This window comes from Rana temporaria, chromosome 3 (assembly GCF_905171775.1).
Source record: "Rana temporaria chromosome 3, aRanTem1.1, whole genome shotgun sequence".
Lineage (NCBI taxonomy): Eukaryota > Metazoa > Chordata > Amphibia > Anura > Ranidae > Rana > Rana temporaria.
In genome coordinates this window covers 316,921,628-316,935,104 of record NC_053491.1, presented here as the reverse complement: position 1 = coordinate 316,935,104, position 13,477 = coordinate 316,921,628, and the positions used below count along the sequence as shown (strand labels likewise).

At 37.2% G+C, this 13,477-nt stretch overlaps 3 protein-coding genes across 39 annotated transcripts in view; all 3 read right to left on the bottom strand.

Annotated features, from left to right (window-relative positions):
• LOC120932487 (protocadherin gamma-C5-like) overlaps nucleotides 1–13,477 on the bottom strand; it is a 721,441-nt gene that overhangs the window by 158,340 nt on the left and 549,624 nt on the right. Inside the window, exon 1 of one of the 37 annotated variants that reach the window (XM_040344911.1) lies at nucleotides 10,237–12,869. The exons of 35 other annotated variants lie outside the window; for them this stretch is intronic. In XM_040344911.1, coding sequence (XP_040200845.1) covers nucleotides 10,237–12,666 — 2,430 coding nt within the window. In that variant the 5' untranslated portion in view covers nucleotides 12,667–12,869. Of the gene's footprint in view, nucleotides 1–1,913; nucleotides 4,599–10,236; nucleotides 12,870–13,477 lie in introns of those variants that run through there. One more of the 37 variants, XM_040344908.1, reaches the window with a different exon arrangement.
• LOC120932491 (protocadherin gamma-C5-like) overlaps nucleotides 1–13,477 on the bottom strand; it is a 241,030-nt gene that overhangs the window by 132,239 nt on the left and 95,314 nt on the right.
• The window catches only part of LOC120932492 (protocadherin gamma-C5-like), a 223,988-nt gene that overhangs the window by 132,239 nt on the left and 78,272 nt on the right, over nucleotides 1–13,477 (bottom strand).

Below are 13,477 nucleotides of genomic sequence, written 5' to 3'. Positions count from 1 at the left end.
AATTCAATTAGCCTTTAAAACAATTATCACTCACACATAATCCCCCTCAGCATACACCTCACAGGAGGCTGTTATCTCCACAAGAGAGTTCATTAGCTATGCAAAGGGTACATTAGCATTCAGCAGTGACAGAGACCCTTGTCCAGTTAACCCTTTGAGCTCAGAATACAATGTGGTACATCCACTTGTGACAAGCCATGCAGTTCCTTGTAGTCCCCCTGTACGAAGATCATAACTGTCCCGGCAGCATGCATGTGTCCGTTACAGGGGGTTATTTAATAAATGCAAATCCACTTTGCACTACAAGTGCAAACTACATGTGCAAAGTGCACTTGAAATTTCACTGAAAGTGTACTTGGAAGTGCAGTCGCTGTAAATCCGAGGGGGACTGCAAGGAAAGTAAAAAACAGCATTTTAGCTTGCACATGATTGGATGATAAAATCAGTAGAGCTTCCCCTCATTTCAGATCTACCCCTCAGATTTACAGCGACTGCACTTCCAAGTGCACTTTCAGTGCAATTTCAAGTGCACTTTGCACTTTTAGTTTGCACTTGGATTTGCCTTTCATAAATATCCCCTATCGTAAGCAAGAAAAAAAGAAGGACTCAGCAGAGACAGATTACGATTACTCAGTTGAACCCATAGCCTAGAGCAGTGGTGGTCAACTTTCTTGATATATGGGGTCCCAAGTGCAGCCTTGGACATGATCAAATAGCACCCCATTATATTAAGTGAATGTAATACAATGGAAAACTATCAGAGACTCACAGCATGCCATAGGTCATGGTAAGATGCTGCAGATGTGCTATAGGAGGGGTGGAAATCTGATGAGATGACATGCTTCAGGATATAATCAGAGACAGAAGACACATACCATAAGACTGATAAAGATAACCGCTATTATATAAATCAATGTTTCCCCAACTGTACTCCCTACAACTCAATTATAAAGGACTTGTACCACAGCAATATCCACTAAGGATCAGAGGAAAAAAAACCATGGTATGGGAAATGGGATGAACAGTAGAGAACAAAGTGAAATAGCATGAAAAAACATTTTACTACTACAATTAAAATCCAATTAATATTTTCCTTCACTATGCACCAATTGTAATACACTAATTGAAATTACAGAATAAATCTTTTAGTTAACTGATACACGCAGCAACTAACAATTTTTATATATCAAGAAAATAAATAATAATAATAATAATATAAAAGTTACATAACTTGAACGAATAACATATGCAAATATATTTGGTATAGTATATAAAAATTGGTACTGTTTGTTGATAAAAAAAAAAAAACTTGCAGCTTTCAATGCAAAAATTCTATTTTTACAAACCATTATGTAAACACTGACCGATTATATCTGTATTTAAAAAAAAAAAAAAACTCTATATAATGTCAAATATGTATTAAAGAATATGGAAAGCACATTGTCTTCATTAGGAGCCAAAGACCCGCACCTACTAGCTTGTCAAATTTTGACATGCGGCTGCATCCATGCCACTGCTTCTGCTGAAGGCTGCCTGCATGCAGCATGCTAGTGCCCATGTGAATGACATGAAAATCCTCAAAGATGTAAAAAATAATCAAACTAAAGAGTGAAGGAAATGCATTGGCCTGTATTACCAACAGCAAACGTTCACATTTCAAGGGTCCTTTTTTTAGTTCAGGTCACGAGAAAACTCACCAATCAGCTGTTTTCTTATTTTTTATAATAATAATTTTATAATGTTATCTACAAAAGCACTACTGAGAAGTTTCACTAAACCAGCTGGCAGAAGTAGATTTTGGCTGTGTTATTTGAAGCTAGCATTACAATTTTGTTAATGTTGAATCCATTGCTAAAATGTAGCATTGCAAAATAAAAAAGGATATAAATTGAAGAAAAATTATGGAATCTCACCTGATGTGTTTCATTACACCAGCTGTCAGAAGTGGGGTTAGGCTCTGCTATATGAGGATTACTTTGATATTTTGAAAGCATTGATTCTGGAATATTTGCTGTTGCAGGAAAACAAGGTGGATAACAAGATCCTGGAGCTTCTGGAGGAGCCATCCTCACTTCCATGTACTTTAATGTCCCATCTGCGTTCATATAAAGTGTTGGTTTATACTGATCCATATAGGACACGGGGAGGGATTTGTTTGGAAAACAAGAACCACAACTGCTGTCATAATTCTTTCTAAGGCACCTTACCAACAATATGACAAATGTTACCAGGGAAACCAAGCTAATGGCTACTAGAGAAATAATAAGATATAATGTCATATTTGGTGTTGGTTTAGAATTTGTAAGGAAATCATGAGATTTGGGGCTTTCCTGAGCAATATTCTCCATTATATTTACAATCAGAGTGACTGTAGAGGACAGTGAAGGCTCCCCATGGTCACTGACGGAAATGACAAGTCGATGTTCTGTGTTATCCGTCTCCTGTAATCCTCGCAGAGTTCTGACTTCTCCTGTATATTCAGAGATGTGAAACAAAGCTGGACTGCCAGACTGAAGAAGATTATAGGTGAGCCAGGCATTGTGCCCAGAATCCAGATCCACCGCAGATACTTTACTCACTAAATAGCCAGCAGACGCAGATCTGGGAATGGGCTCTTGTGCCATGACTTCCCCTGAGCTCTCTGGGTATAATATAGAGGGATAATTGTCGTTTGTATCCTGAATGAATATGAAGACTGAAACATTGGAAGACAGCTTTGGGGATCCAGAATCTTCCACTTTCGCAGTGATCTGTAGAACTTGGAATTGTTCATAGTCAAAGGAGCGCTGGGCATAAATATTACCAGTGTCGGAGTTAATGTAGACAAATGAAGAGACAGGAGAGCCATCTATGTGGCTCTCTGCTATGGAGTAAATGAGCTTTGCATTATCTCCTTCATCTGGATCTCCAGCAGATACTGTACACAACAGTCTGCCAGGATCATTGTTTTCTGATATGAAGGCATTGTAAGCAGACTGCAGAAATACTGGATGATTATCATTGATATCAGAAATAGTAATGATGATTGTAGTCTGGCTGCTTAAAGATGGAGAGCCGAGATCAGAAGCGATCAGTGTAATAGTATATTGTGAGACTTTCTCCCTGTCCAGATGTCCACTAGTGACCAGTGTATAACGGTTTGACATGGGCTGGTATTTAAAGGGTACATTTGGTGGTATTATCAGTTTAACTTCCCCATTTTTACCAGAATCTCTGTCTCTGACTGTGATAAATCTAACAATAGTCCCTACTGGAGAATTTTCGGGAACCTCATTATTTTTTGAAGTAAATACAATTTCTGGTACATTATCATTTACATCTTGCACTTCAACCTGGACAACACAACGTCCTTCTCGTCTTGGTGATCCTTTATCTAAAGCCTTCACAAATAATTCATACAAGTTTGCAACTTCATAATCTACAGCCCCTTTTATCAATATTTCACCAGTGATTTCATTTAAATCAAATATTTTCTTTGCTGCGTTTAACGTATGATCATCAAATGAATATAGTATTTCACTATTCGCACCCTCATCCAGGTCTGTAGCATTTAGCTTTATAACCACTGTGTTTAGAGGTAGATTTTCCATTACATCTACCTTATAGCTTGCCTGATCAAACACTGGTGCATTGTCATTAATATCTAAAACAATAATATTAATCTGAGTAGATCCTGATCGGGGAGGTTCTCCTCCATCAATGGCAGACAGAATAAGCTTGTGTTCTGATTTCTCTTCCCTGTCCAGATTTTTCTCTAGTACTAGCTCTGCAATCAAAGTCCCATCTCTGCGATGTTTTTCTGATAAAGAAAAATAAGGATTTTGATTCAAGCTATAATGTCTCACACCATTTTTCCCCACATCCAAGTCTTCAGCAGAGGGTAAAGGAAATTGTACGCCAGGATTTGTTAACAGTTCTATAATTTTTATTTCCTGATTAGTTACAGAGAAAATAGGATAATTATCATTAATGTCCAAAATCTCAATTTCCAGGCTGAACAGCTCCAGAGGATTCTCAGCTACAACCTCTAAATGCAGCAAACAGCTGGAGCTGGACCCACACAGGCTCTCCCTATCAATCCTCTCCTGTATAATCAAAGCTCCATGTTTCTGGTCAATAGTAAAATATTTACTGCTTCCCTCAGATCCCAAACTCAGTCTTCTTTTATTAATATCTGCCAGGTTTAAGCCCAGATTCTGAGCTATATTCCCCACAACAGTCCCTGGATGTGACTCCTCTGCTACAGAATAACGCAGCTGCCCAGAGACCCAGCCCCAGCTACAAAGGAGAAGGGAGAAAGCTACTTGCCATTTCCAAGCATTTGAGAAACATTTGCAGTCCATGTCTTTAATCCCTCTTCTGAGAATCAAGTCCTTTTGTAATCCCAGTAAGTATCCAAGCTGAGTTTAAATGATTTGTTGTATAGAAAACACCATATTTCCTGCATTGAAAACATCCAAAGGGTTTTCATCGGAGCTGCAGCTCTTCTTTGTGTGTGAGAGAAGGGATGGGAGGGTGAATCACTGAGCCAGGGGGAGGAGAACACAGCTTACATGAACAGATTCATAAGGTTTGCTGTTTAACCGTTTGGATGACTAGTCTGCCCTCTTCTGGCTAAAGATAATAACTACAACTTAATTTTAAGACTTAAAGCAAAAACACAGTTTTTTTCAATTAAAAAATGATGAAAAACATATTGTTTAAATATATCAGTTATTATTATATAAGGGATAGGGACTGATTATATAAGGGATAAAATACAGCAATTCTGTTTATAGCTTTACTACAAGTATGTATGTAATGCTAGTGTTTGAAAAGTAAATACAATATAAATTATGTAACAGTTAGTAATGTGTTTAAAAAAAACTGTAATTGTGTTTTTTTGTGAAAACATCTCGGAAAATAGATGAGGAAAAAATTGTAGGACTTTAAGTTGGTGCAATGTACTATATATATATATATATATATATATATATATATATAAACAGTACGCTGTGAGAGTGCATGGTGTATGTTGCTCAGGATTCTGAACACTGATTTTACAGGTGTTTGTGGGTCTTTTGACGTGTTAGGACCAGGGCTATGGGCTTCACCCTCCCAAAGAGGTCCAGGTGTGTACGAGGGAGCAGTCAGAGGGGTTCATATCTGCACTGGAATAGACAGAGACCCAAGCCTGAGGGCCAGAACAGCAAGGAGCTGCTAGCCATACAGACAATGCTGGTGAGAAAATGGTCTGTAGTAGACAGAAAAGGGCCTGAAGTGGAAGGTTCATGTAGCAGTGCTGAATGTTTAAGCCATTTTTTTTTTGCTAAAGAGAGCCATGATGCTGGATATTTAATTTTGTGCTAATGGTGGAAACCCCATGTGTGGGCAATGGTTTGTTTTGTTGGACAATTTCTTTCTTGTTGGACATTTTCTCTCTTTCTAAAAAAAATGAGCCAATAAGCCCCTAAACTGGTATAACTGGCATGGACTCTACCAGGGCCGCCATCAGGGGGGTACAGGCAGTACACCTGTAAGGGGCCCGGAGGTCCCCAGGGGCCCGGATGGCAACCCCCTTTAAATATATATATATATATATATATATATATATATATATATATATATATTTTTTTAGGGGTCCGGAGGTCCCCAGAGGCCCACAGGGCCCCAGATGGAACCCCCCCCCCCCTTTTTTTTATTTATTTTTTAGAATTTTTTTGTTTTTTAATATATTTTTATTTTATTTTTTATTAAAGGCCCGATTTTTTTTAGAGGTCCCCAGGGCCCCGGAGGTCCCCAGAGCCCAGGGTGGCAACCCCCCCTTTTTTTTATTCATTTTTATAAAAAAGAAATTATATATTTGTATTTTATTTTTTATTAAAGGAACAATTTTTTTTTCTTTTTTAGGGGTCAGGAGGTCCCCAGGGACCCGGAGATCCCCAGGGTCTACATAGTCATCTTCCTTTGCTATTCATTTTTCCTAGCATCGTACAGTACCAACTTTTTAATGGCATCAGCAAAAACAGTTTTTGATTAAGTGCATAACCACTGATGCACCGCTGCTTTCACATCATCATCACGTGAAAATCTTCTTCCCCTAAAGCTTCTTTGAGCAGTCCAAAAAGGTGAAAATTAGATGCCACTAAATCCAGACTATAAGCTGGGTGCTCCATAACCTCCCACTTTAATTGTCTGAGGGTTGCCAGTGCATGGACTGCAGTGTGGGGGTCAGCATTGCCATGTAACAACACAATTCCCCATGATGTCCTCGTATTGTTCCTATTTGGTGAATTTATACGTTTCGCAGCCATCTTCACCACAGCGTACTAAACTGCAAGATCAGCCAGTTTGTCAGAAAGACAAGTCACATGACGCTCTCAGACACAACCAAATACTACTCCTTCTGCCCTTACTGTTTCCAACGAAAATCTAAAAGTGCAGAAACTTTTTGAAGACCCTTTATATATATATATATATATATATATATATATATATATATATATATATATATATATATATATACCGGTATATATATATATATATATATATATATATATATATATATATATATATATATATATATATATATATATATATATATATATATATATATATACAGGGAGTGCAGAATTATTAGGCAAGTTGTATTTTTGAGGATTAATTTTATTATTGAACAACAACCATGTTCTCAATGAACCCAAACAACTCATTAATATCAAAGCTGAATATTTTTGGAAGTAGTTTTTAGTTTGTTTTTAGTTTTAGCTATTTTAGGGGGATATCTGTGTGTGCAGGTGACTATTACTGTGCATAATTATTAGGCAACTTAACAAAAAAAATATATATACCCATTTCAATTATTTATTTTTACCAGTGAAACCAATATAACATCTCAACATTCACAAATATACATTTCTGGCATTCAAAAACAAAACAAAAACAAATCAGTGACCAATATAGCCACCTTTCTTTGCAAGGACACTCAAAAGCCTGCCATCCATTGATTCTGTCAGTGTTTTGATCTGTTCACCATCAACATTGCGTGCAGCAGCAACCACAGCCTCCCAGACACTGTTCAGAGAGGTGTACTGTTTTCCCTCCTTGTAAATCTCACATTTGATGATGGACCACAGGTTCTCAATGGGTTTCAGATCAGGTGAACAAGGAGGCCATGTCATTAGTTTTTCTTCTTTTATACCCTTTCTTGCCAGCCACGCTGTGGAGTACTTGGACACGTGTGATGGAGCATTGTCCTGCATGAAAATCATGTTTTTCTTGAAGGATGCAGACTTCTTCCTGTACCACTGCTTGAAGAAGGTGTCTTCCAGAAACTGGCAGTAGGACTGGGAGTTGAGCTTCACTCCATTCTCAACCCGAAAAGGCCCCACAAGCTCATCTTTGATGATACCAGCCCAAACCAGTACTCCACCTCCACCTTGCTGGCGTCTGAGTAGGACTGGAGCTCTCTGCCCTTTACCAATCCAGCCACAGGCCCATCCATCTGGCCCATCAAGACTCACTCTCATTTCATCAGTCCATAAAACCTTAGAAAAATCAGTCTTGAGATATTTCTTGGCCCAGTCTTGACGTTTCAGCTTGTGTGTCTTGTTCAGTGGTGGTCGTCTTTCAGCCTTTCTTACCTTGGCCATGTCTCTGAGTATTGCACACCTTGTGCTTTTGGGCACTCCAGTGATGTTGCAGCTCTGAAATATGGCCAAACTGGTGGCAAGTGGCATCTTGGCAGCTGCACGCTTGACTTTTCTCAGTTCATGGGCAGTTATTTTGCGCCTTGGTTTTTCCACACGCTTCTTGCGACCCTGTTGACTATTTTGAATGAAACGCTTGATTGTTCGATGATCACGCTTCAGAAGCTTTGCAATTTTAAGAGTGCTGCATCCCTCTGCAAGATATCTCACTATTTTTGACTTTTCTGAGCCTGTCAAGTCCTTCTTTTGACCCATTTTGCCAAAGGAAAGGAAGTTGCCTAATAATTATGCACACCTGATATAGGGTGTTGATGTCATTAGACCACACCCCTTCTCATTACAGAGATGCACATCACCTAATATGCTTAATTGGTAGTAGGCTTTCGAGCCTATACAGCTTGGAGTAAGACAACATGCATAAAGAGGATGATGTGGTCAAAATACTCATTTGCCTAATAATTCTGCACTCCCTGTATGTATATATATCTCTATGGTGGGTAAAATAAGTTCTGAACACGTCACGATTTTTCTAGGTAAATATATTGCTAAAGCTGCTACTGACATGAAATTTTGACCACATGTCGGTAACAACTCATGCAATACAAACATACAAAGAAACCAAAAAAAATAAGTTCATACATTAAGTAATGTATATAAAAAGAAATGACATAGGGAAAAAGTATTGACACACTAACTGAAATTTGTTTAATACAACATACAAAATCCTTTGTTGGTAATGACCGCATTAAGACCGCATTAAGACCCCTCCTGTATGGAGAAACTAGTGGCATGTATTGATCAGGTGTGATTTTGGCCCATTCTTCCTTCACAGTCTTCATTGATCTTAAAAGAAACCAAACCATTTAAATACTAGAATACAGTCTAAAGACTATAGTGGCCTGGGTAAGCATTGAGGTAAAGAAAACAGACTACTGACTGCAGGGGCTCCAAGGGCCACACAATAATTCAAAGGGGATGCATGTGGCCCCCGGACCACAAGTTCAGCACCATAGGCCTAAAGTCGAAGCACACTGCACATACATTGTTACATACGTTCCAGGCTGCAACAATACCTACCAATAGCACTCAACTGGGTCTTCATTACTGCTTTCTATCACTTTGCACTTTTGGTAAAGTATCCTATAACTACGGTTTGCCGATTCCTAGCTCTGATTCTCTTTTTGGTTGTCTCAAAATGGTTTCTGTCTCGGAAAAAAAAATTGAATAGTCTCTCTGTGCCAGTATAGTAATGTTGACATGGCCATGTATACAATTATGTGGATATTGATTTGATCCCAATATATAAATCCTGGATGAGATTTGCTGCTTTGTTGCATTTTAAAGTTTTCTGACTATTTTTAGGCAGATTTCTTTAATCACTGTTAAATATTGCAATTTAAAAAGCCAGGCAGTCTCCGTTCATAAATTGTATATTTTTCTTCAGACTACACAACTCTGCATGCATACTTTAAAGAAATCTGCAATTCACCAATTTGTTCTTGTCTTTGGATTTCTGACTAATTCACTCCTTTCCAAATGTGGTTAAAGGATATATTGATCCCATGAATATGAACAAATATTTGAGCCAACCCTGTTTATTTGTGTAGTGACCCCTACAGTTGATCTTGGAAAACAGTATGAGAGTAAATACAAAATATTCAATGTAGAGAGGAAAGACATGTGACAGTTGGACACTGAGATGGCAAAACATTTAAATTCAATGGAATGCCACGTCACAAATTCAACAAACACCACCTTAAAGTTCATCAATTTAACTAAAGTATGTTACTAAATTTTACTAAAGCATAAGAGAGATTTTTCAGACAATGGGATGACAAATGTTTATGCTGATCATCATACAGGAGATTTCTAGCATTTAGAAATGTATAACAAATCCCATATAGATGTTAACTTTACTAGGTGCCATAAGTTATGCCATTAGATGTGAACAACAATACACTAATTATAAATTAAGTGATGTAATCACAGTAAATAAAAAATGTATATAGAAAAATATAAACAATAATAAAATTATTTCATATTGTTATTCATATAGTATGCAAATATATTTGGAAAAAATATATAAAATTGACAATAACTGATATTTAAAGAAAATGACTACTAGCATTTTAAAAATGGCAAATATAATATTTTCAAATTGCACATTTTAATTCAGACCTAATAAATAAAAAATAGGCTAATAAACACCACATTATAAGGAATATGGACAACAGAAAATGGAAAAACTGCAAACTGCATGAAAATCAGATGTTAACAATAATAAACTTCACCAGAAAAACTGAAGGAAATGCCTATAATACCAGCAACAACTAATTAAAACTCTTGCGGTCTGTTCAGGTTCAGATTTAAAGAATAATCTACTGGCTTCCAAAAGGCAAAGCATTACTGGATGCAATCAACGGATCTTACATAACTTATAATGCAATAAAAAAATCATATAGTAAAATCTTATATATATATATATATATATATATATATATATATATATATATATATATTCCAAAATTATAAAATGCTGCGACCTCACCTGCTGTGTTTCACTAAACAAACTGTCAGACGTAGATTTAGGCTCTGCTATTTGAAGATTGCTTTGATATTGTGTAAATATTGATTCCGGAATATTTGTTGTTGGAGGAAAACAAGGTGCATAACAAGATCCTGGAGGTTCTTGAGGAGCCATCCTCACTTCCATGTACTTTAACGTCCCATCCGTGTTCAGGTAAAGTGTTGGTTTATACTGATCCATATAAGACACAGGGAGAGATTTGTTCGGAAAACAAGGACCACAACTGCTGTCATAATTCTTTCTAAGGCACCTTACCAATAATATAACAAATGTTACCAGGGAAACCAAACTGATGGCTACTAAAGAAATAATAAGGTATAAGGTCATATTTGGTGTTGATTGAGAATTGGTAAGAAAATCATGAGATTTGGGACTTTCTTGCGCTATATTCTCCATTATATTTACGATCAGAGTGACTGTAGAGGACAGTGAAGGCTCCCCATGGTCACTGACGGAAATGACAAGTCGATGTTCTGCGTTATCAGTCTCTTGTAATCCTTGCAGAGTTCTGACTTCTCCTGTATATTCAGAGATGTGAAACAAAGCTGGACTGCCAGACGGAAGAAGACTATAGGTGAGCCAGGCATTGTGCCCAGAATCCAGATCTACTGCAGATACTTTACTGACTAAATAGCCAGCAGATGCAGATCTGGGAATGGTCTCTTGTGCCATGACTTCCCCTGAGTTCTCTGGGTATAATATAGAGGGGTAATTGTCATTTGTATCCTGAATAAATATGAAGACTGAAACATTGGAAAACAGCTTTGGGGATCCAGAATCTTCCACTCTCGCAGTGATCTGTAGAACTTGGAGTTGTTCATAGTCAAAGGAACGCTGGGCATAAATATTACCAGTGTCGGAGTTTATGTAGACAAATGAAGAGACAGGAGAGCCGTCTATGTGGCTCTCTGCTATGGAGTAAATGAGCTTTGCATTATCTCCCTCATCTGGATCTGCAGCAAATACTGTACACAACAGTCTGCCAGGCTCGTTGTTTTCTGATATGAAGGCATTGTAAGCAGACTGTAGAAATGCTGGAGGATTATCATTAACATCAGAAATATTAATGATGATTGTAGTCTGGCTGCTTAAAGACGGAGAGCCGAGATCAGAAGCGATCAGTGTAATAGTATATTGTGAGACTTTCTCCCTGTCCAGATGTCCACTAGTGACCAGTGTATAACGGTTTGACATGGGCTGGCATATAAAGGGTAAATTTGGTGGTATTATCAGTTTAACGTCACCATTTTTACCATAATCCCTGTCTTTGATTGTAATAAACCCAATAACAGACCCTACTGGAGCATTTTCAGGCACCACATTATTTTTTGAAGTAAAAACTATTTCTGGTACATTATCATTCACATCTTGGACTTCAACCTGAACAACACAATGTCCTTCTAGTTTAGGTGATCCTTTATCTACAGCCTTTATAAATAATTCATACATCTTTGCAATTTCAAAATCCACAACCCCTTTAATTAATATTTCTCCCGTTTTTTCATTCACTTCAAATATTTCCTTTGCTGAATCTGATGTATGATCATCAAATGAATATAATATTTCACTATTCGCACCATCATCCAGGTCTGTAGCATTTAGCTTTAAAACAACTGTGTTTAGAGGTATATTTTCCATTAGCCCTACCTTATAGCTTGCCTGATCAAACACTGGTGCATTGTCATTAAAATCTAAAACAAAAATATTAATCTGAGTAGATCCTGATCGGGGAGGTTCTCCTCCATCAGTGGCTGAGAGAATGAGCTTGTGTTCTGATTTCTCTTCTCTGTCCAGATTTTTCTCTAGTACCAATTCTGCAATCAAAGTTCCATCATTGCGATATTTTTCTGATAAAGAAAAATAAGGATTTTGATTTAAGCTATAATGTCTCACACCATTTTTCCCCACATCTAAGTCTTTAGCAGAGGGTAAATGGAACTTTACTCCAGGATTTGCAAACAGCTCTATGATATTTATTTCTTGATCAGTAACAGAGAAAATAGGATAATTATCATTAATGTCCAAAATCTCAATTTCCAGGCTGAACAGCTCCAGAGGATTCTCAGCTACAACCTCTAAATGCAGCAAACAGCTGGAGCTGGACCCACACATGCTCTCCCTATCAATCCTCTCCTGTATAATCAGAGCTCCATATTTCTGGTCAATGTTAAAATATTTACTGCTTTCTTCAGATCCCAAACTCAGCCTCCTTTTATTAATATCTGCCAGGTTTAAGCCCAGATCCTGAGCTATATTCCCCACAACAGTCCCTGGATCTGACTCCTCTGCAACAGAATAACGAAGCTGCCCAGAGACCCAGCCCCAGCTACAAAGGAGAAGGGAGAAAGCTACTTGCCATTTCCAAGCATTTGAGGAACATTTGCAGTCCATGTCTTAATCCCTCTTCTGAGAATCAAGTCCTTTTGTAATCCCAGTAAGTATCCAAGCTGAGTTCAAATGATTTGTTGTATAAAAAACACCATATTTGCTGCATTGAAAACATCCAAAGGGTTTTCATCGGAGCTGCAGCTCTTCTTTGTGTGTGAGAGAAGGGATGGGAGGGTGAATCACTGAGCCAGGGGGAGGAGAACGCAGCTTACATGAACAGATTCAGAGGCTTTTGCTTTTAAACTGTTTGGATGACTAGTCTGCCCTCTTCTGTCTAAAGATAATAACTACAACTTAATTTTAAGATGTAGAAAAAAATCACAGATTTTCAAGTTCAAAAGTTAAGAAAATTAGATATTAATGGTATAAGTAATGCATTCTATTGACACATCTACACAAGTCTTAATTAAAACTTAATTTTAAGATGTAATTAAATAACAGATTTTTAAGTTCAGAAGTTATGAAACATATAGTGTTTTAGTTTTACTAAATACTTTTATTATAGGTTGATACACAATTTTATCCTTTTTAAATATAAGATGAAAAACTATCATTGTTATTTTTCTATTAAAATGCCAAAGGAAATAGATCAAGTGAAATTTGTAAGACCTAAAGTTAGCATTGTGCACTACATTACTCATGGCCTAGTATTACAGGTAATTTTAAAGGAATAAGTAAAGCTTTTGTGTCAACTGTAAGTCATTAAACTGCTGATATGTGTGTAAATATATATAAAACCAAAATCAGAAACTTAATTTAATACACCATCAAATTAAGGGATCTCCCCCAAAAGCAGTAGTTGCTAATAAGCCAT